Source organism: Gobius niger, assembly GCF_951799975.1.
Source record: "Gobius niger genome assembly, chromosome: 2".
NCBI lineage: Eukaryota > Metazoa > Chordata > Actinopteri > Gobiiformes > Gobiidae > Gobius > Gobius niger.
The window spans coordinates 31,888,484-31,913,325 of NC_136853.1; the positions used below are offsets into that span (position 1 = coordinate 31,888,484).

General features: G+C 41.4%; 1 protein-coding gene across 5 annotated transcripts in view; it reads left to right on the forward strand.

Moving 5' to 3' along the window:
• magi2a (membrane associated guanylate kinase, WW and PDZ domain containing 2a) overlaps positions 1-24,842 on the forward strand; it is a 211,194-nt gene that overhangs the window by 119,009 nt on the left and 67,343 nt on the right. For all 5 annotated transcript variants that reach the window (XM_079582158.1, XM_079582156.1, XM_079582154.1 and 2 more), the window contains exons 3-4: positions 20,976-21,095; positions 23,192-23,407. In XM_079582158.1, coding sequence (XP_079438284.1) covers positions 20,976-21,095; positions 23,192-23,407 — 336 coding nt within the window. The remainder of the gene's footprint in view (positions 1-20,975; positions 21,096-23,191; positions 23,408-24,842) is intronic.

The window sequence follows — 24,842 nt, forward strand, 5'->3', positions numbered from 1 at the left end:
TTGCCTTGGCACATTCACGTATTTTTGAGTAATCTGCAAAAACTCTGATGGCAGCCATCTTAGGGATAGGTTTGCCTGAGTCCTCCTAGGAACGCCCCCACCTCCTGGAGACGCCTCCGAGCTTTCGTCACCAGCCGAGTAACCAACCACTGCTCCTCAGCAGAGCCCCCTCCCCACTGATGCCACAGACAGCATGTGGAGGGGGGCGTGTCGGAAAGGGTCAGAGGTTCTTAAAGAGACAGAGGCCTATTTCAAGACATTCACTACAGCCATTTTGAGAGAGCAATTTTATACAAGGCAGTTAGTTTAATTTACTGCATTTACAGACCAACAGAAGGTTTCGTCATCATTGTAGTGTGCTATAGACTGGTGATTGAAAAAAGCATAATACCCCCTCTTTAAAACAAACTGTTTAAATGCATATTAACTTGATTTTAAAATGTTTTTCTTCCCTAAAATAGCATAAAATGTAATAACTTTATACATGAACATCCTGAGTTGTTTTTGTGTCAATTTTTGGGGTCCCAGCCAAAAAAACAAAAGTTTGCGGACCCCTGATATACAGCATGTCCATATTCACTTAGATTTAGGTGGTAAGAGCCAAGACTGGTATCGGTTCAGTATTGGATATTTGTTGCCAATACCCGACATTATCTTTTTTCCAATATCCGAAACCAGTATCGGTGCATCCCTAATAATTGCTGTCTAGTTGGGCTCAATTCACATCCTTTTTTTGTTTTGTTTTTGTACTGGAAATGTCCCAATGAATTCAGGTTGAGAAAATGTTTAAAAAAAAGAGGGATACAGATGATATTCTAGCAACACAAGCAAAATGAGTATCAATTTTGAATTGTTATTACAGCATTTGCTTTGACACTCAGAATGTCGAGAGTTTTGTCGTGAATGAAAAGAACTCATTTCTAAACAAACTCATACCCTTTGTTTAGAAATTGTACGTAGAGGCTCTAACCGCCTTCCTTTTGTGCTCTTGGTTTGCAAATAAAGTGAAGATATACGAGTTCCTTTGTCTGTCTCGCACCCAGTCCAAGGTTGTTTGTGAATGTCTCCTTGGCAGCCGCTGCTCCCCCAATGCACCGGGTCTATTACTAAGCCCTTAGTTTTCACTTAATGACAAATAATGAGACAGGGAGGTGAAAATATGCAGCAGACAAACTCGGGGAATATTGCTTAATTTGGAAAACACAAACTAGTGGCACATGTATCCAAGACAAAAGCTATGACTTATTGAATGCAGATAGAAGATCAATATATGCGACAGTTAATGATGTCGTCCTTTTGCTTTTCACACTTTATTCCTCCTTTTATACAAATACATACAGTGGGGAAAAAAGTATTTGGCCAAAATCCAATAGAATGTCTATGTGAAACTGACCAAATACTTTTTTTCCCCACTGTATACAAAAGGAATTGCTTGATTATGCTTTACTGTAACATATTGGGCTTGGAATTTTCCCGGCAGTAAATGTGTTCATTTGGATGACAAAAACTGTACTGTGTGACCGATTGTTCTATCTTTTGATGCTTACTTGCTGTCGTGTTCCCAGTGTAGTTTAATCAAGCTAGCGAGTGAATTACCAGAAGCTTTGAGCAATGAAATCATTTAGTGGAGAACAAATTGCGTTCTGCAGAATGTGAAAATAACAGTACTATTTTTATTTGCAAAACAGTGGCTGGAAAGCAGTTCGACATAATCCTTTTATATTAACACTAGACAAAACAAAACATTTAGTAAGACAGTTCAAGTTTTGTTATACACGCTTTCAATAGGCAGCTGTTTCATCCCTGTAGATTCCTTTACCTCAGTCCCATCTGTCACTCAAACAGACAGCCACCCGTCGCTGTGCTTTTGACCTGCTTTTTACTTTGTGGATAACCATGTGCCTATACTGCAGTGAGCTCCACTCTCATGCAGTATGGCCACCTCTGGGTCTCTCTTATTCAAATCCGTCAGCACAGATTTGTCAAAGACTGGGGGGGATTTTGGCATTTCCAGAAGTGATGACACCTGACCCCATTCGTCACTCTCTGTCAAGGATATACTTATACTAATACTACATTATTCAAACATACCGCAAAGTAATGACTATCCTGAAGTAGCCTGGCAAGTCCAGAATGATTCCCCTGTGCAGTGAGTCCTGAAGTGCTAAAACGGATTGAGTAGATGAAGCAGTGATTAAGTTGAACAGGTTCACAAACTAGGAATTTACTTGCAACATGAAACATAAAACTTGGTAGAAATGAATAATAAACTATAACAACCATAAAACTATAATGGCATTGGATGAATCAGTTCAACACAGAACAGCAGCATGAATTTATTTACAGATGCATTAGTTTAGCAGCAGATATGAGTGTGTAGGGCTGGACTTATCGTTCAATAAATAACATATAGACGATACATTTTTGGGCTTGATATTTATCGTCTGCACATTTATTGGCACACACACCCCCACCCCCTCTATTTTTTCTTTGTAAAACTTTGATTTCTAACTGAAGCGAATTGAGTTACATTATATTTCATGCTCACTGCAGCTTGTGTGCTATTTTAGGATATGATTATGCACTTTTAGCACATTTTTAATTGACAGTTTCAAGCATTGTTAGAGTCAATAATATCCTTTATTGTGATACTTTCCTGCCTCAATATATCGAACTTCAAATTTGTTATCGTGACAGGCCAATGAGTGTGGACATACCACATAGTGCAATTGAGCAAAGGTGCAAATGGCTGTCCTTTGTCTCTGATTCTTCCTCCTTAGATTAGTTTGATCTCGTCGGCTCTGAATGGAAGCTTACAAAGCAAAGCGCAAAGCGCTTCACACAGTGTAGGGGATTCACTCCATACACGGTGGTGGTAAACTTCTGTGTGTAGCTACTAGGGCTGGGACGATCCGCTTTTGTCACAACCCTATACATATCGCGATACTCAGGGGCCGATCCGATACGTATTGCGATAAAGTAGGTAATTATAACAAGTGATATGTTTACCTTTAAAATGCGTTAAAATTCATGTGTCCAAAGTTTATAAACCAAATGCCATTGTTACTGGAAAACAAAGTAGTGTATGATAAAAAAAAAATGCCTCCAAACCCAAGTATTGAAAGTATTGCGATACTTGATAAAGTATTGCGATACTTGATAAAGTATTGCAATACTTGATAAAGTATTGCGATACTTGATAAAGTATTGCGATCCAAGTCCGACCCGATATTTTGTCCCAGCCCTAGTAGCTACAGTTTCCCCTGGGGTAGACTGACAGAAGCGTGACGCTGATTGACGTGATTTATCCAGTGGTTCCCAAAGTGTGGTACACAGGCTCCTCTTTAGGGATAATGTTATTAGGATTTGACTATTTTTGGGGTTAGTCGCTGTCTAGAATTACTTTGTACGTGGAATTATATCATTTTGTAGAACTTTAAAGTTTGAGAACCATGGATTTATTTCATTGACTCTTAATAATAATAATAAGAAGAAGAAGAATTTACAAACAGATTCAGATTACAGACTTCCGCCAAGGCATGGGCCCTATTTTGCAATGCTAAAGCTGTTTTTGGAAATGAACTAGAAAAAAAATGCATTTCTAATTTTTTGTCAGCCATGCTCATAAACAAAGTGTAGCATCTCCTAAGGAAAGAAATTGTAATTTTGGGTGCTCTGCTCATTTCTCTTCAGGGTATTTCTGACTGCTAAGAGTGTTAAGGGGATGCAATGCTCTGTGGGTCCATGATAAGGGGTTCCCATCCATCCCGTGCTCACTGGTCTGATAGGTGTGCACTAAGCCCTCAGCAGGGTGGTTATCTGCCAGAAAGCACACAAAGACCTACGTTTTTTGCAACACTACACACATGTGCCCCGAGAAAGAGAATATATACAATGCAAAAAATCTAAGCCTGTTTTTATGGATGGATTCAGAATTCATTTGAATAATTCCAGTGTTTGTTTCTGAACAAAGTGTGTTGGGTGGAAAAGACAAAGATTAAAGCTTCTCTGGAGACGCTTCTTTGTGCTCAACCCCAATGTGTGCTCTGTTTGAAACCAAGATTACGGGACAGTCATGCAAACAGTATTTCTGCACAGTGGTCAGTGTTGCTACATCCATGTTCAGTGTAAAGCCCAATGTAAGATTTAAGTAAAATAATTGTATTGATATGCTTCATTATCCAATCTGCAATATATGAATGTTATTAATTAAACAGTGCATTTTAAAGATTGAAATAGGGCAGGGGTCCTCAAACAACAGCCCGTGGGCCATATCCAGCCTGCCAGATGATTTAACCCGGCCCCTGACTTGTGGAGCACACATTCCTGAGCAATGCAAGTGTAAACAGTTATTACTTTGGTCACACGCAATGATTTATGAATTGTTTTATTTGAAAATAAAAATAAATGGAATACCTGTGTACCTGTTGCTCATGGCCCCCCAGCTTAGCCGTCACGTGTTGGAGTTCACCCCGGTGAACGAGAGGGTCGCGTCCCTACGCCTCCGGGTCGGTGACAGGTCTCTCACCGTTGTCTCGACCTACGGGCCCAACATCGGTGCAGAGTACCCGGCCTTCTTGGAGTCCCTGGGATGGGTACTAGATGGTGCTCCGACTGGGGACTCCATTGTTCTACTGGGGGACTTCAACGCCCACGTGGGTAATGACAGTGAGACCTGGATGGGAGTGATTGGGAAGAACGGCCTCCCCGATCTGAACCCGAGTGGTGTTCTGTTATTGGACTTCTGTGCTAGTCGCGGTTTGTCCATAACAAACACCATGTTCGAGCACAAGGTTGTCCATAAGTGCACGTGGCACCAGAACACCCTAGGCAGGAGGTCGATGATCGACTTTGTAGTTGTGTCATCTGATCTCCGGCCGCGTGTCTCGGACACTCGGGTGAAGAGAGGGGCTGAGCTGTCAACCGATCACCACCTGGTGAGGGTTCGTGGGAGTTCGCCCAACCAGTCCACATGTGTTTTGTGGATCTGGAGAAGGCGTTCGACCGTGTCCCTCGTGGTGCCCTGTGGGGGGTGCTCCGGGAGTATGGGGTCCAGGGCCCTCTGCTTAGGGCTATCCGTTCCCTGTATGACCGCAGCAGGAGCTTGGTTCGCATTGCCGGCAGTAAGTCAGACCTGTTCCCGGTGCGTGTTGGTGTCCGCCAGGGCTGCCCTTTGTCACCGGTTCTGTTCATTACCTTTATGGACAGAATTTCTAGGCGCAGCCAGGGACCGGAGGGTGTCCGGTTTGGGAGCCTCAGGATCTCATCTCTGCTGTTTGCGGACGATGTTGTTCTGTTGGCTTCAACAAACCAGGACCTTCAGCACGCTCTGGGGCGGTTTGCAGCCGAGTGTGTAGCGGCCGGGATGAGGATCAGCACCTCCAAATCTGAGGCCATGGTTCTCCACCGGAAAAAGGTGGCTTCCCCTCTACAGGTCGGTGGGGAGTCCTTACCTCAAGTGGAGGAGTTCAAGTATCTCGGGTTCTTGTTCACGAGTGAGGGACGGATGGAGCGTGAGATCGACAGACGGATCGGTGCGGTGTCAGCAGTGATGCGGTCGCTGTATCGGTCTGTCGTGGTGAAGAGGGACCCGGAAGTGGAAGTCGTGACGTCACACTTAACAAACGTATAATAGTGGGGATGACTGTGCCAGGCTAGTAACGTCTACTTCACAATGAGGCCTGTTGCATGTTATAGCCAACCCGGCCTGGCCCCCATCACAGTCAGGAACATGTGGCCCCAAGAGAAAAAGGTTTGAGGACCCCTGCAATAGGGATGCACAATTTTAATAAAATATCTACTCTCTTCTATGCATTTTTGTACACGTTTTGTCTAAACTACAGCATTAGCAGGATTTATGTAATCATAATGTCCAGGCGATTTGATAATTGCAATTGCAAACCAATAAAATGTCCATTTAATTTATGCAGCCCTAAACTGTAAACCTGCATTCCTCCATGTCACTGTAACTGCCATACCTTGTTTTTCAAGCAGATCTAAACATCAATCTTCAGTCCAGGGAGAAACTGCATGTTTTACAGCATGTTCCCCTGACCTCTTTGTGTTTGCTTAGGTCCTTTGGCACTGACTTCATGGAGATTGATTGCCTCGACACTGCAACGCAAAACTACACCTGTGATTGTTAATATCCCTGCCTTTTTACCCTCCGTACTCCCTCGAGTGATCTCCAGAGTGCCGTGACGGGCCTGCACATGTGTCATCATGCCCACAGTCCACTCAGCTGTCATTTGCGCTAACAAATAGAGGCAGATTAGCGCGTTAGGTCGACACAGGTGCGACAGGCTTAACACGAGTGAAGCATTAATTCTTTTCTTTTTTTTGCTCCGCTAAAATCACTGTACTTGTGGTTCAAAAATAGACTTAATGAAAATGTATTATATTCTGCCTTGATGCCAGACCTGTGTTGCTAACATGCCACATACAATATGTTATGATCCTATGAGATGCGTTTAATTATGCCCCAGCCAGATGGTGCTGCTGGGGGTCTGCTGCTGCTGAAGTACGTTTCATAAGATGTGCCATTTTCTTACTTGTCTCATTGACTAGAACCACTACATGAAGCTATTGTCTGCATAGTGTCTAAGTAAACCTGAAAGCATTTGTCATTCATCAGACACAGGATATGTTGGTGCTTAAACTCACCCACTGTAACATTTGCCAACTTTGCTGATACTTTTGATATACAGTGTGTTATGATTTCTCAGAGGAGGAGTGAAATTGGATTAGGCCCAGTTTTTGAGTGCTTTACTACTATAAAGCACTAGATTGCCATTTCAAGCAGACAATGTGTGCGATGACTGTAAAGGATGTGGGCTCAACTCCACTTGTGTCAACCATGGGCTTCCTCCGACAGCCCACATATACGCATTTGTTGGCTGCATTGGTGACTATGATTTGTCTCCTGTGAATGAAAGAGAGTAAAGGGCTTGGCATTGTTGTAGATAACCACCAACACATAATGTAACTAAGTGGAACTATACGTGAAATGGCTTGTTGAGTGTATAATAAAAAACAATGTGAGCGAGCAAACTGTTTTAGTTTTGGCCTCAGTAGTTAAACGTGTGGGGAAAGTCAGGAGGCATTATGGCCGGATATGAATGTGTTTACACTAGAGCAGTGGTGCCCAAAGAGGGGGTGGGGACCCCTCGGGGGGTCGCGAGGCGTTCGTTGATTTGATTTTGTATATTTTTGAGTGTGAAACAGCATATCATTTGTGAAATCCTTTCCAATATTCAGTTAATATGTATTTAAATAAACTGTTTAAATACATATTAACTGGATTTTACAATGTTTTTCTTCCCTAAAGTAGTGTGGAGAAGCAATAACTTTATACAATTGGGGTCCTGAGTTGTTTACATGTCAATTACTGGGGTCCCAGCTAAAAAAGTTTGGGAACCCCTGCACTAGAGGTGGGCCATATCATATCGCATATCGTTTTTGATATTATTGGAATTTTTTATATCTTGTGAACATGATATAATTTATGTTACGTTCAGCTCCATCAGAGCAGCATAAACACTAACAGTAGAACACGGGGGCAGGTGCTTAAAAATGAAAGTGAAAAGAAGGACATAAACTGCATCAAACTAAATCTTTGCATTAATCTTCCCAAAAGGCGTGAGGCTGGGATTTTTAAGTAATTTGTCAATTGTGGTCATACTATGCCCAATCCCGTCAGACCTTGGAAGCTAAGCAGGGAAGGACCTGGTCGGTACTTGGATGGGAGACCGTTTGGTAACACCAGGAAGTCTAGCGAATGTAGTGAGTGAGTGAGTGGTTGGTGGTCGCTTCCGTCAGTCTACCCAAGGGCAGCTGTGGCTACAATAGTAGCTTACCACCACCGAGTATGGAGTGACCGAATAGTGCAATGTAAAGCGTCTTTGAGTGTCCAGAAAAGCGCTATATAAAACCAATGCATTATTATTATTATTATCAATTGTCAATTATGTCGTCAAATACATTGTTATTGTGATATTTCTTTTTATATATTGTGATATAGATTTTAGGCCATATCGCTCTGCCCTGGTTTACACTTTTTCAACCCCATCTTAAAGGAACAGGCCACCGTTTTTCCATACTGAGATATGTTCTGTGTGCGTGCACTCAGTCGCGCAAACAGACCAAAGATGTTGTTAGCATTTAGCCTCTCCTCTTCTCCTCTATGGGGCCAAACGGGGGTGAAGTTAGAAGGGACCAAGCTCTTCCACGTTTCCCCTATTTAAATACGGTTGCGTGAGTAGTGACACGATCCAAGTATAGTTACACAAAAAGTGCGCACAGTAATATCTTCACTCCTATAAAATTCTCTGCACGGATGTCGAAGTGCTCCTAAGGTGTTGTTACGCCTCATAATATAGTCCCCCTTTGTATCCACTCAGAAAATTGACATGTTTAACTTTGTGTAACTATACTTGGATCTTGTAACTACTCATGTAAACATATTTAAATAGGGAAAACGCTTGGTCGCTTGGCCCCATAGAGGAGAGGAGGAGAGGCTAAATGCTAACAACATCTTCAGTCTTTTTGTGTGACTGAGCGCACGCGTGAAGACCAGAAGGTACGCATCAACTCGTCTAAGCTCAGGTAAGAACATTTCTCAGTATGGAAAAACGGTGGCCTGTTCCTTTACAGCTGAAGCAAACTGAATGAAGTGGTTATTATAGGCCTCAAGACGCTGAAGAATGGGTGTTGGTGAATTCCTCTTTCCCAGTGTTTAACCTTTGACAAATTGACTCCATGTCATCTGTACAACATACTTAGATGAATATACATTTTTGTCCAATAGCATGTTTTACTAACAGTTCTTCCATTACTGGCTACTGACTTGTTAATTACCTTGGATCCAGCCTCTGCCTCTCACGAGACCTTGTGCTGTGCTGTGGTGATGGACTGCCCCGTTCGTTCGGCACCGGTCACTTTCAGGGGCAGCGAGATCAGTCTTCATGAGTAGCAGAGTTTGGGATTGACTTTCGGGGCATAAACAAATATTTTCTGCTGCCGTGGTTTGAAATGTCAGAACAGTCACCTAGAATCAGTGCGAGTCCTTTTTCTCCTGGGCAAGTGAGGCAGCCATCCATCTCCTGTCAGGGCCCAACACCATTTCTACTGCTGTCTATGTGAAAGTCTGATCCCTCGGGGGTGTGTCTCTTAGTATTTATTAGTATTAAGAAGCTTACAGTTCTGCCATACTCTAGTCCCTCCATCCGCCGCGCTACTGCCTCCCGATAGACGATTTATACATATATTATTCATGTGATTGACTCGTCCTAATCGCCTCACAAGTGGAGGAAATTAATCATTCCCGAAAATCCCATCATTTGCATTTTTGTCCCTACGGTTTCTGCTTTAGGTGAATTGTTTCTTTTTTTCCAGAATGTAGCACGGATGATGTGGAGCTTTACGTCAGCCAAAGTGTGCTGCAAGATGCTAGCCAGCCAGTATGCTCAGAGTCAAGAATGAGTGAGAATGAGAGTAAAGCATGCGAGAAACCATGTGTGAATGCTAAATTTCACAATAACCATATGGCAATAACTCATGCCGACTCAGTGACTGTATTATACCACTGTGAAAGCCAAGGTTCGATGCTCACTGATCAGAAATGATCTGGCCTATTGTGCCTCAGCTATATCTATCTTTCACACTGTCTCTCTTTACTCCAGAGACCTACAGCAAAAGTATTGGCTTAATGTGGTATAGAAATCATAGCCGTTAAGTGAAGGTGAAATTTAGTGACAGCGTGGATATGGCAGTGCACAAATCCTAAACTTTGATTATGATGTCATTGATAAAGGTTCTGCATGCTGTTAAATAACATCTTTTTATCATTAATTGTTGTATTTATTTATATGTCTGATACTAGCCTGAAGAATGCGTGGGGCAAATGCATATGTGTGCATATATATCGGGCAACTACTTCTATGACTACTAGTAGGGTTGCACCGATCCGATACTGGTATCGGATGTCGGAGCTGATACTGGAAAAAATAAGTTTGGGCTCTCACCGCATTAAATACACAACTTTTACCACCAAAATCATAGTGAATATGAACATGCTGTATGTAATTTTAAATGGGGACAAAAGAATCTCATCGCTGAGTTAGTTATAACCTCCACAAATGTATGTTTGATCGGCGTGACAAATTCCGTGGTTAGCATCAGTATGCTAAAGCTAGTGGGAGCTAATTAATGCTAACAAAAACTAATCACTGGGTCAGGAACTATGATAGAAATACCTAAAGTAGTAAAATCGGCTACTGCTGGAGCCAGGTGTTTGTATTTTAGTTTAAGAAATAACTGATCTAACATATTTGTAATGGTCAGATCACTTTATTATATTAATGTAACCTAAAGCCTGTCATATAGGTCCAGTGATCCTTGTTAAATGTTTAACCAAGAGCTTATCAATAGATATAACTGATGATTGATTTGTAATATCATGACAATAAACTATGACTTCATTGATCTTAAAATGGAGAAAAGAGTCAATTAAAATGTTCACTCTTTTAAGAAAGTCTCTTGGTATCGGTATATATCGGATATCAGCAGATACTGAAACCCCAGTATCGTTATCGGTAGCAAAAAAGCTGGATCGGTGCATCTCTACTACAAGTCCCTGGCTTTGCGCACACAGAACTGGGGTCTCCGTCTTCCTTCTCTGTCTTACTCTCCACTCTACTTCTGCTCATACTGGATACAAGCTCTAATTAATTGAGGATCCAATTACTTGCGCTGCTCTGAGGGCCCTCACTCTTTCCTTGACCCTCCTGATGGATTGGCCTCTGGACGGCTCTCAGAACGCGACAGATCAAATTCCACCTTAACAAATAATCCCATGGCCAGAATGCTGCTGCCAGAATGCTGCTCTTTCTTTAATTGGATCATTTTAATAGTAGGCCACATACTGTAAAATGGCCATTAGCATCCATGTAATTAGGTTTTTCTTCCTATAGAGTTTAACAGTGAAGTGCCCACTGAGTCAAGTGAGCGAGATAGAGAAGGCAGTCGCTGTTCACTGAGACATTTTTTTTGTTTTTTGTTGTTTTACATCATGTCAAGTCTGATTTCACTCACCAGCCAGCCATCCTTTACCTATGATCTATGCATGGGCTTACATAGAGTAGCATCTGTTTAACATTCAAGCTTATCAATCATTTATTGAGCTGTTATTATAGTGTCACGCGCACAAACATGCATTCTATTTGCACTAGAAGTTGACAAATGCAGCTTCATTTATTATACATTTATCATATAAGGCTTTGCATCGAACTTCCTGAACAAATAAGAGCCTGCTGTACGGCAACTGCTTGGTGTCTCAGGGTCTTGTTTAGGAGTGATGGATGGATGGATGGATGGATGGATGGATGGATGGATGGATGGATGGATGGATGGATGGATGGATGGATGGATGGATGGATGGATGGATGGATGGATGGATGGATGGATGGATGGATGGTAGTGGTCCAACAGAATGGATCAAAGGAGGAAGTTGAAATGGAAATGCCTGCGTTCATAATGTCGGGCTCTACGTTCTGCTCTGACATGATTACCATATTGAGTATAATGATAATTCTTGCCTCTCTGCTCTACTGGGCCTAGTCCTGACTCTATTTAAAGAGGTTTCCCCAAAGACTTAAAACATAGAAATTTGCTTCTTCTTTTTTTTCAAGTGTGTACAGAATTCCCATAGCACAGTCGCCAGAACCCAGTACAAGGGCAGATAGAGGCAGGACCGGGGTGTGGATAATGACAGGGGGCAACAAATGAAACTGACAAACAGATTGTGTCATTGGGTGGTATGTGCCCAAGCCAGTGTGGCTCTGACTGAGGGGGATTAGGCTGACACAGCAGAGCCTCTACATCACTGATCATTACACCCAGCCCACAGAGAGCCACCACACAACACACAGTTCTCACATGTTCTCACTGTTATGTTTTTATTGCCGGAAAACACCCAATATATTAACAAACAAACATCTTTGCTGTGGCCGTCCTCTCCTAAAACCTGACTGTAACTTTACTGAGAGCATGGATGTCAACAGCTCGTCTCCATGGAGATAAGGTTGCAGATGTACTTTATTGATCCCCACATAGGGAAATCTGTCCTCTGCATCCTTCAAAGCCGCTGGGGCAAGTGGGCAGCCGCAAGAACCCATCTCCAGATATGGAGTCGCCTGGCTGGAGGGTAAACTTATTGTACATGGTTTTAGTGGTAGGGGAAACCGTAGTACCCACGCAAACATGGGGAGAACTTGCAAACTCCACACAGAAAGGCCCCGTCCGGCCCACGCAAACATGAGATATAAATAGGTTCGGTCCTCATCCAAATATATATTGGTAGAGGCGCTTCTCAAAGGTGTGTGATGTTTCCCGAATGTTGTTATCACTTAATTCCAAAATGGCATGAACTACACTGGCGACAGCAGATCCGAAGAAAAACGTCAGACATCTCTGTCAAAAAACAGGGACACTCAAGCTCCAAAGGATAGAGGACCTCGAAACACTTTTGCCATGCACCGTGCTTTTGAGATGTCGAGATTAAAATGTGTTGTCAAAGCTTTAGCTACCTCCAAGCCTCTCTTGCACACCCCTGTAATATTAGGATCCATTTTTATGCCTCATCTTTTGTATAGACGTTCAGGCTAGTTTGGATTTTTGTAATGCTCTGCACAGCTCATGGCGGTTTTTAGGTAAACTGTTAGAAGAGTAAGAAGACATTTCGAGAATTGCATTGGGAGATCTGATGAAAGGATCTATTCACATCTTTCCACCAGAGACTCCAGGAGGGATAAAGGGGATGTGACTAGCCTCTCAATGTTAGTAGATATCACCATGACATTTTTGTGAAGTGGTGTGGTGTCATGATTTTTTTATTTTACATCTTGGCTATATTGTTTTTAGATTAGTAATACAATATACCAATGTTTCATTTACTGTTTTATTCCTTTTATTCTTGAGAATTATAGCATTTTGTGTGTTTTAGAGTAGGATTATACACATACATTTGTGATGAATATGGTACCTAATAATCATATCAAAAAGGTTATTGGCTTTATATAGCATCTTATGCTTTGGCTGGAGTTTTGTGGATATATCTTTGTACAGGTGTTACTATTATTATGATTACTATTATTATTACTTTTTCTGGATAGTACTGCCAATTTTTCATACTTGTTTAGTAAAATATATAGTACATGCCTATATGGCCCCGTACACTTCTGGCTGCTTATTTTGGAGCCTCGTCAGATCTTATCCTAAGCATGTTTAATTCATCTCTTAATAAATACGGAGCGCTGTTTTCATTATCTGCAGAGCGACAAGCCAATCTATCACTGTCAAGAATCCAGTAGTGTTTAGTCACTGTTTGCCTGATGTATCATACATAGGGTTGCAAAATTCAGGGAATTTTCTATGTCACAAATATCCTGTGGGAATTGCTGGGAAATAAATAGAATCAGTGAATTGCTTCTATACAGAAGCAGCATAACTACCCGACTTGTTCGTTTTGCACTGAAATATCCATCACAGTGTTTATTATCCTCACCCACTCCTTGTACAGTATTGGTCCCCGTTCATCATGACCTGAGTGAGAGACCGGTGAATGTAAGGAATTACTGTGTGATCAAGCAAAATCAGTATATAAAACTTTGTCTGTCCTAATTAAGCAAAATTTGGACAGTATTCAGTAAAGTTATGTGATGTTTTACAGTATGGAGCACTTCTCGTGGGTCTGGGGTGTTAATTACTCAAATACATTTTATGGTTCAGAAACATAATTAATGGCTTAGTTTAACCAAAAATGCAAAACCATAATGTATATTTAAACATTCTGACAGTTTTTAAATGTTTAAAATTCCTAAAATCTATGAGTTCCCATTCAAAGTTTCCTAAAAAATTCCTGAAATGTATCAGTTATTTATTTATAGCTTGTACTCGAGCTATTATGCAAGAACACACACAATGACTTACTATATTTATGTGTGGTAGACTAGTGTTGCTTTTCAGCTAATTTTCTTGAGCAGGTTCTTGTGATCCTAAACCTTTGTTGTTGCGCCAAAAGGATCTGATTTTCCTTCTAAACAGAACCCACAATGAAAAAACAAAACAAAAGGAAAATAAACCTTTTTTTCTCAATATCAGACAATAATATCAGGCAAGCAGCTGTCTTCCTGTTTTCCAACCCTTTTTAAAAACATGTTTTTATTCTCTTGCATTTGGCTCAGTTTTAGGGTTGACTTTTGCGGTTTCATCTTTTTATGTCGTTTTCACATTTATTGTCCATTTGTATTGAGTTTATTGTACACAACTTCTGTCGACCGTGTTGCTCCTAAAAAAAAATCTATATAATTTTTTTTCAATAATCTTCGAGACTTTGGGCTAAGGAGCTCTGATGCTTTGTTTATTAAACAGCTGATAAGAATGCAACGCTTCTGCATTGTTCTGATGCTTTCAAGATGCTGCCCAAATCTACTCTGCCCATTGACTTTTCTAAAGAATGCTATTGCAAATTGTAAGTATAGCGCTAAACATTCCTTATCTTGCATTTTAAGTACTTTAATCAACAATTTGTAGTATACTCTGTTACGTTTCTATGGCAAAGTCGATCTGTATCTTAAAAGTGTGAAATTGTACTTTCCTACATTAGCTTTATCACCACCTCCCTGTCCCCTCGAAGCACCTCGTTGTACTCTTGCTGCCTCTCTCCTTGTGCAGCGGGAGCAGTGTGTGTGTTACAGCGGTGCACCCCACATCTCATGGAGGGCACAGCTATTAATGGCATCTAGTGGTGGGCAGTGCAGGGCCAACGGGCTCCAACAGTGTGCTTTATAGCCAGGCTTTTTCCACTCTATCCTATATTAAAGCTGTCAATTAGCTGGGACACAGTCTCACTGAACCTGCCTTAAATCTCAAGTCGACGTGGTTTTTATTTCAGGCAATGAAGACAGACTGAGGACTAGAGGTGATGAATGGATATTATTGTTCATGAGCACTTCAGTAAAATCAGAGACTTTTTCAATCTCAGCTCAATACACTCTATTAGTGCCTAAATTATGTGTAATAACAGTTGATTAGGACCTTGCCTGAGTCATCAGTGAAATCCGTGAATAAGCACATTGCCTCAAATTGCACTGAAAGCAACTTTTGGGGCTGGTGCAGGCTCTCTGTCCTCCATCAGTCCGTTTGGCCACAGGCGGCAAGCAGGCGCTGAATGGCAAGTAATCCATCCCTCTAATGCAAGGGCATTAGAGCTGCCCGTCACTTCCTAATTGGCTAATGGCTAGATTAGGCTAGCTACAATAGGCTATGCTGACACTTTCTTGGCCCGTCATAACTGTGGCTTTAGGACACAAAAGGCCAAAGCCTGTCTCTTACAATGGGCCTGAGGCAATTGTCCACAACACTGCCCTCTGAAACAGCACTCAGAGGTGCTTTACTCTAACGCACCCGACCCTATTACAGTACAGTTAACCTGGTGTTGTGGACCTGACCCGGCCTTGTGCCTCAATGTGTCTTCACATCTATCATTGATATAATGCACTAGTTACACAGAGCAGCGTCAAACATACTGTCTTTGTGCACCTCGAACAGGTTCACCAAACTTTGCTGATTTTTGTTGTGGTGTCCCTAAAGTCTACATTTTGTCTGAATGGCTCAATATTACAGCCTTAAAGGGATATTTCAGGATTTTTGACTTAGGGCCTCATTTCCTAGTGTTGCTGATTTCTGGAGATATTTTCTTTTGTAATTCATGCAGTTCTTATATTTGAAGAGTTACGTGGCGCTAGGCTTGTGCAAGGCTAGCATGTCTACGGCACAGGCATTTATAGCGGTAGTCTGGTGTTGTAAATGATTTGGCTCAGGTGCTCTGTGGAGTGGGTCAGACTGTTAATGCAGGCTAGCTGATATCGTAGAAATGTGCTAGCCTTGCACGAGCCTAGCGCCACGAAACTCTTCAAATAAAAGAACTGCATGAATTACAAAAAAAATATCTCCCGAAATCAGCAACTCTCTGGATAACTAGGCTAGGAAATGAGGCCCTATGTCAAAAATCCTGAAATATTCCTTTAACAACCTTGATCAATTTGTATTTTGTACAGGAAACCTTATGGCGCAGCACAGGATCAGAAACGACCAACCAAAGAATGGCTAATTTGAATTACTAAAAAAGACAGATAATGAAGACTTTGCTAAAACGGGCTACCTATTTCTTGGGTTGCGTTCGTGAGGCATTGTTCACAGCGCACTTGTGAAAGAAAGGGGTTAGAAAGTCTGACAGAACGTGGAGGAGGCTGATACTTTACGCATCTCAAGAAATAAGTGTGAATTCATATTGCTAAAAATGCTGAATTAATTCATCAGTGTGACAAACAAACAGTGTAAACATCTACAAAAACATTGGACAAAAACACAAGAAATAACAGGCACATTATATGCCGGAGCTGGCTGTATTACCCCAAAGTCTATCCTTTCCCCACTGGCAAAGTACAGCTGCAACATTAATCACAGAGGGAGCGTTCTGTCCCCGCCTTGTACTTCATACCCTCTACAGTTAAAGGCATGTTTTGTGGATGTTGTTGCTGTTGTTTTGACTTTTAACTGCACACTCGGCTACATTACTTAATATAGAGATTAAATTCTGGTGCTAAGATTATTTTCCCCCTTTGCACATACTTTGAATTGCTGTCACAAATTCACGGCACAATCTCAGTGGGATGCCTCAGGTCATTCTCTTGATTGAAACCCTTTACTTTTTGCGTTAGAAAGGGGGGCAATGTTTCCGCTTTTTCAGAGAGCGTGCCCCTCTTGAGCGTTTTCTGATTGCCAACAGTTATTGAAGGCACACAGAGCTTCTCTAGTGCTGTTTCCACTAAGCTGTCAATGGTATGGTGCCAGTGCGGGTCATGCATTAAGTGCATTGAGTTTCATTAACATACAGATAGCCTGGAGATGTGTGTGTAATGTGTATGGTCCCCATATGAAACCATGGAATTTGTTGCCGCCTGACTTGGCTGCAACTGGGTGACCACGGCATGCTGTCCTGGGCTCATTTAGTTTTACAAGTTAATGATTTCTGTTTTTCCTTAGCCTTGTTCTTGACAGTGCAAAGTATTCAGAGTGCAAATCATGTGTTGCTTTTGTTGTTGCGTAAATATTGATTCCAAATCATGACGGGACATTTCAACATATCCCAGTTTGGCCAAATATTGCCGTTTCTTTTCCGAAGGAGCAAGAAAAAACTAAGATTTGACGCAATCGACTGCAAAGGCATTTTTGATGAGCGCAGAAGCATGACATTTACACAACAAACAGCTGCAGCATGTTCATCATTTATTCATATGCTCTTCATTTTTTTATCACAGATCCGCTTTCACAAAATGCCAGGAAAAGAGTCAAAGCTATACACTCGCAAAATGTAACCGCTAAGCATCTTCTAATGGTTCAACTTTAACAAAGATACACAGAAGAAATAGGAAGATAAGCAGTAGAGGGAAGTTCAAAGTCATCATTTACAACAGAATAATTGAAAACATATTGACATAGTTTTGCTCGAAGCTTCCTTATATTTCAGACTCGGCCATTTTAAAACCAGAGAGGAGAACGTTTGAGATTTAGAGCTCTTCCTGTTTGTCTTAGAATTATTTCTTATAAACGTATTCGGGCCAATCAAAGCTGAAGTACATAATCAAATGTTTTAATTAAAATCTTAGCTATAGTGAGTTGGGGAAAATACAACATAAAACTGTGTGCAAAATGAGCAGACATTGTGGCTGGTGCATTTTTTTTTTTCAGATGTCACCCAAGAGAAACCCCCACCAGACTGTTGCTATATTTAGCTCTGCAACATCAAAGGTCTTATTTGCACTGAGAGGGATGTTAATCTGACAGCTACAGGCGCCATGCCGGCACACACAATCCAGAGAGTCACCACTGGAGGTGCCGCACAACCGCGCAAGCACTTCCTAATGCTGCTCCACCAACAAATGTTAGTTTTCCCCTCCGCTCTTTTACTCGTATAAGCCTCGACAAATGGCTCCGTCAGCAGGTGCTATAGGATGCGCCGCCTCCAGCAGTGACGACGCAGCATCATGACAAAACACTGAGCCTGAGTCTATCGAGAGAAAGGATAGAATTGAATTGAAGTAATTGCAAATCTAAATGTTGATATGTTAAAAGCAGGATGATTGGCAAAATATCAATAAAAAAAATCGATAGGATTCTTCTTAGCAAAGTCAATCTGTCACTCTTCTTCAACGGGACCACCAAACACAAATTTATCAAAACAAAAAATATACAGCCATAGAAGTGAAGTGAAGTTTTTCAAGGTGCAAATACAGTGTTCACTAGTTCTCGGTTTAAGTTGAAAGTAAAATGGTGATTCAAAGAAGTACAGTGTTTTAGAGGAGAGCGGCCTTGGTTGTCACGCTCATCTAATCACAGTCAGCAGGGGGCACTGTTAAACAACCGTATGTATTTGACACAATCAAATATCTCTATTTTAGCTAAAACAAAATTATTGGAAGTATTAGATTGAGAGGTTGTGTGAAAGTGTATGCAAAAAGTATGTTTATAGTAAATAAAAAATAATCTAATTTTTGAAATTACATACCAACCAAGTTCATTTTGAGGAGGGAAGCCTGAGCTACATTTATGGCACGTTTCCACCATACGCGCCCAAAGCGTCCATATGCGTCCATATGCGTACATATGCGTACATATGCGTACATATGCGTACATATGCGCACATATGCGCACATATGCGTAGATATGCGTACATATGCGTACATATGCGTAGATATGCGTACATATGCGTAGATATGCGTACATATGCGTACATGTGTGTACATATGCGCACATATGGTGGACGCGCTTCTAGGATTCCGTAGCTTGTCCTGCGCCTCTTAAACGGTACATTTGGAAACTTCTCCTGTGTTGGACGCTGCGCATTGGACGCTGCGGCCGACTTAAGAGTTGGGATTGTTAAACGTTTGGTGAAATCCGCAGTGCGTCGACCAATCAGGAGCTTTCCCCAAACCATGGCGTAGGAGCGGAGCCACCGCAGATGTAAGCAGGACAGAGGATTAGCTTCATTGTGTTGTGAACTGGAGCTACAGCAGCTCTGAAACTTTTGCAAAGACATACATCAGTGTTTCTTTTACCTTAACAGCCAGGATTAAAAGCGGCGACAAGAAAACAAATTTCGTTGGTGGATCCGCGCTGGGCCTTGATGATGCACAGAGCATTCCCATCGGAGAAAGCTAATGCTATGAGCTAAAGCTCCGATCGATCATGTTAAAACAAGAAATATGCACTAATAAAGACAATAAAGCCACCATCCACATAAAGCAACCGTTTAACAAAGATCACACACTTTTTATTGGTTTATTTTGGTCGGGACAGTGCATGTGGCAAATTTTTTTCCGTCGTCCCCCACTCGCACTGAGTGTGTTGATTTTGAAGTTTACTGCACACTTTTCAACAACTATTAGCCATTGCCGATCTTAGCATGGTTAGCACCGGAGTTAGTGTGATCCTGTGAAAACAAGTATTATGCACTAGTAACGTCAATAAAGCTGGAAACTACATAAAGCAGCCTTTATGATGATGAGCCGGGCTTGATGCATTTGTGGTTTACGGCACTTGTACTTTTCAATTTTAGGGCCCCACCAAAATGGATTTTTGGTTTTCGATACCGATATGAAGGCGGTTGCCATGGCCTTTGTTTTTAAGTCTTTCAAATGTGATCATTTTAAATCATTTATTTTTTATAGTAAAGTATTGTATATCATAGAAATATAGAGAAATATATTTAATAGAGGTCGACCGATGTGGGTTTGTCTTTGTCTAAAGGCTGATTTTGGGGGATTTTGATTGGCTGATGGCAAAATGAACCGCTGATATTTTTTGCTAACATTTTTGGAAAATGTCTCGTCAATAATTCTGTATATGAGGCTTCTAAATGTGTCAGTGCTGTCTATATGTGCTCTGCTTTGGCACCGTCTGTAAATTAAGTAAAAAGCCATTAGGCCCCTTTACACACCAAGTAACACCTAATGAAATATTTGAAGTACCACTAGGCCTCGAACTGGAACTTGAAAGCACAGTACTGAGGATAGAAAAGTGTTCTGCCATATGTCGAGCAGCCTTCACCACTACTAGGCTCTTGGCTGCACAGAGAATTGCTTCTAACAAAACACATGATAAGGTATTCAGTAAGCAGTCTGCAATGGATTCATTACATTTCGATACAGCAATTATTTGAGAAAATTAGAGATTGTTGAGTCAGCTGAAGCAGACTTTAAAATTGGGGTTCTAATATTTTCATCACTTGGGCATCGCAGTGACAGAATGACAGCTCCTGTCAGATGCTCCTCCACACTCACGTCAGTGCAATGGAAATGGCCGAGATTACGCAGTTTGCCGTTCAAGTTGCATCACTTATCTACCTATGTCTCCCCCTCAGAAACACACTGTTCACTAATTCATTCCAGACTGTGTAACAAGCAAATTGACTTGAGGATGAAGGGACCATTTAATGAACAGTTAAGTGTCTAGTCTTCAAAAAACTGGAAAGTTACATGTTGTAAGGAAGCTTCCTTGCTACTCCCCATTGTGCAATAGAGCTGTTTGCAATGATCTTTTATTTTTGTAATTTCTCCATGTAGGCTCACTCTTTACTTACTTTCTGTAATTCTTTGCTGGTATGCAAAGGAGGTTGCTCTGAATGTGGCTTTATGGCTTTATTTTATCATCCTCCTGCCGTGTTCACCCAAGAAAGCTGTTACTGAATGTTTGTGTGTGTTGCATAATGATGAGAACAACATGGTACTTTACTCACATTACTTTTGACTATAATTTTAAAGTCTAAGTAAATCCCTAAAAGTCAGGTCTGATTCAGTTGTCCTGAAGCTCCAGTGGCTCTAACTGCGCCTCTCTCTCTCGTCTCTTATCTGCTGCAGGCACAACCAGGCAGCCCAAGGAAGGAGAGGTCCCGGGGGTGGACTATAATTTCGTGACCGTTGACCGGTTTATGGAATTGGAGAAAAGTGGTGCCCTCCTAGAGAGTGGAACATATGAAGGTAAGGCCTTAGTTATGTGATGCTTAACAATGCATGTAATTATGGTTATCCTCTCTTTATGACGCATAGTTCAGTGGAAACTCTTTGATGCAAGTCTTCCTTTGAAAGGGTTTAAAAAGGGAAATGTCTGACATTTAGAATATTGCCATAAGGGTATTGAGCTTTTTACCATTTCGTATTTCAGTGGTAATGGCATAAATGGAGTTTTACTTTAATTTCTCAAAGAGCTTTTGTAGTTCAGAGTTGGAACCATTTTGTGAAATTAGACCAAATTTTCTTTCAAATGCTTCTCATTAATATATCTACAATCAAATAAATCGTTTATAGTTTATAAAATCAAATAATAAAATACTGTTCCTTCTCACTTGTAAACGTTTGCACACTGTTGAGTTGTATAGTTTTTCTAGTCAGATGTGGCCACAACTCTGGTGTTTGTCAGTGTGAGTGACAAGGGTTTGAATGAATGTGAAGACAGGCTCATAAAGTCTGCCATACACAAGAACACTTCCTTCCCATCCATCTCTCTGCCTCACGCCGACAGCAGTGGCTCCCCTCCTGGAGCAGCTGAAGGCAGTCTGCTGCTGTAAAAAGTTGTGAATGAAGATCCCACTCACAAGCGTCCAAGTGGTCTCTTCATGCACACCGTCTGTGAGCTCAGCCCCAAGTCCAGTCTGTGCACTTCTTTAATAATCACAATAAACACGCTTTCTGTGCGGGCTCTCCTGTGGTTACACAGGCCTGAGGCATGGATTTTTCAGCGGCCTGAAAAGTGCAGACTGTCTACAATATATGCTTCTTGGCCATCCCGAGCTCCCTTGGCACCTCTGCCATTACACAGATAACACCTCTCTCTCCAGCCTGACTCCTGTCTTTGTCGCAGCACAGAAAAAAAATAACGGGCTCAAAGTTGAAGACGGTTAATTCACTGCTTGAATGCCAGAGGCAGTGGTCGATCCGTGAGGCTGTCGTCATTGGACGCCTTCCACAATGAGAGTAATAAAGTTAGTTCTGCATAGTTGGCTATCATTCTGCCTTTTGTACATTTCAATAGTTTAACGACCAATTAGATGTTGGTGAAAGGGAGTTGGGGTGGAATCTGTAAGAAAGACCATAAAGTGATCTAAGGTGCAGCAGTAATCTGTGCCTAATGGAAAACGAGGAGGCGCTTTCAAACTGCTCCTGCCTGGAACAATGAACATCCAACGGTCTGTAAAATAAAATTCCCACTAAAAACATGTGCAATAGGGCCCCTCTGGGCGCAGGACTCCTCTGAAAATAAGACTTTGATATCTGGATCAGATTTCAGTGCAGATTCAGGGAAAAGTACGGGATCGGGTCCATGAGCCAATGTCAGTTTGGGCTTATATATGAAACAGTAAACAACTTAATCTCAGTTAATTTTGACATGTCATGTCCAATTCATAGCACTGGGATGAAAGTGATGTCACTAATGTAATAAAAGGCTATTAAAGGAATAGGCCGCCGTTTTTACATACTGAGATATGTTCTTACCTGAGCTTAGACGAGTTCATTTGTACCTGTCTGGTCTTCACGCGGGCCTTCAGTCACGAAAACACAGCACAGACGGCGTTAGCATTTAGCCTCTCCTCTTCTCCTCTATAGCTCCAAATGAGGTGAAGATAGAAGCTACCAAGCTCTTCCACGTTTTCCCTATTTAAATATGGTTACGTGAGGTGTTACACGATCCAAGTATAGTAACACAGAATTAAACAATGTGGATTTTCTAAGCGGATAAAAAGGGGAACTACAGTATATTGTAAGGAGTACTTCGACATCCGTGCAGTAGTATCTTCACTTTACTGTGCGGGTGCCGATGTACTCCTGGTATTATTATATGTGCTGTGTTTATGTGACTGAGGGCACGCGTGAAGACCAGACAGGTACAAATGAACACATCTAAGCTAAGGTAAGAACATATCTCAGTATGTAAAAACTGTGGCCTATTCCTTTAACTATGTTTTCACATTAGTTCATGAAAATTCAGTATTACTGATCTATATAACAGGCAGTGCTGTCTTTGCCATGTACTGTTACTGTATTTATATATATATATATATATGTTTCTTTACTCTCAGATAACTTCTACGGCACCCCAAAGCCTCCAGCTGAGCCCAGCTCTCTGCTGCTAAATGTAACGGACCAGCTGCTGCCGGGCGCCAGACCCAGCTCCGAGGGCAAAAGGAAGCGCAACAAGTCGGTCAGCAACATGGAGAAGGCCAGCATCGAGCCCCCTGAGGAGGAGGAGGAGGAGAAGCTGATTGTCAACGGCAACGGTGTCGCTGTCACCCCAGGTCAGTCTCCACAACGACCTTTGCCCATGAGGCATGAGTCTGTCATGACAGATGTGCGGTCACTGCAGGGCAGGCTTATCCACTGCAACAGAGCAAAGGTCTGACAACATGAGACAGATTGTATTATATTGTACATACTAAATTTGAAAGTACGTAGCAAATTCTTTCCGCGCATGCAAAGTTTATACACTGTGCCATTTTCTTCATTGACACAATGGTATTGTTTACCATTAATGACATGAGAAAGTGTGTGTGGTGTGACTGCAGTCACTTATTATTAGCCATGGGAGCCTCTGGTGCTCGGAGTGATCAGTCTCTATCTGTTATTCTCACTGAGCTCCTCTACACTGGTATCTTCAGGCCAAATTTATACAATGTTTCCAACTTTTTAGTTTGGCAATAAGTTGGGCTCTTACACTATGCTGCTTTACACTGTTCTAGTGGACCTGATATTTCTCTTCTATTAAATTATAAACTTCGCTGGCAGCAAAGACGGCTCTCACGTGGGTGTGCCATTAGTTATTCAAACAAAAAGTGTTTGAACAGCTTTAAACCACAACACTCAAAACACTCAAAAAAAACTCACTAGGATGCATCAAAGCACATCCGAGCCTTGGAGTTCCTACCACAATCACATGAACACACACATTTATCAAAGGAGGCATTATAAAGTTAATTATTATTCCTAATCTAAAACTGTGCTCAGGTCTTGTGACTCAACATTGCTCTTATGACCCGAGGACAGTTCTTACATAGGGCAACAACAGACTGCACTGTGGCTCCCACTGCATGTTTCATTTGGGGCAAAAAACAACAAAGATCTTTGAAAATGAAGAATTAGAATATGGGTTTTTCACCAAAGATGCCTCAAAGAAGGTACGTTTGTTTACTTTTAAATTCTTTATACATTTGTAATCTTTAACCTTGGTCCGATCCATCTCAGAGTAAGAGTACGATAAATAAAGGCATTGACAAGCACTGAGTACGACGTACAATATGTACATATGGAACATTCACTTGATGACGACAATTTCATTGGTTATTATTTATATTTAAATGCATTAATCTCAGCTATCCTGATTATTTCAGCCAATATTTAACACTTGTTTAAGACACACAAGTCAAACTTTTTTTGTTCCACGAATTCAAAGAAATATATATACATATTAATTTAATTACAAAGCACCTTTTAACTGGAACAATCTACCTGCCTCTATCTGCTCTATGACCTCTTATCATATGTATAAAAATGCCATTCTGCAATATTCTGCAGGATACTGTATTTGACTGTATTTGATTGTTTACTGTAGAGAGCTATGTGTATATGGCTGTTTGAGCTTGTGCTGCAGTGTGCATAGTGTGATGTATGTGTGTGTGTTTGTAAGTATGTGTACAGTGGGGATTTATTTGTATCTTCATGTTTATGTCTTATATT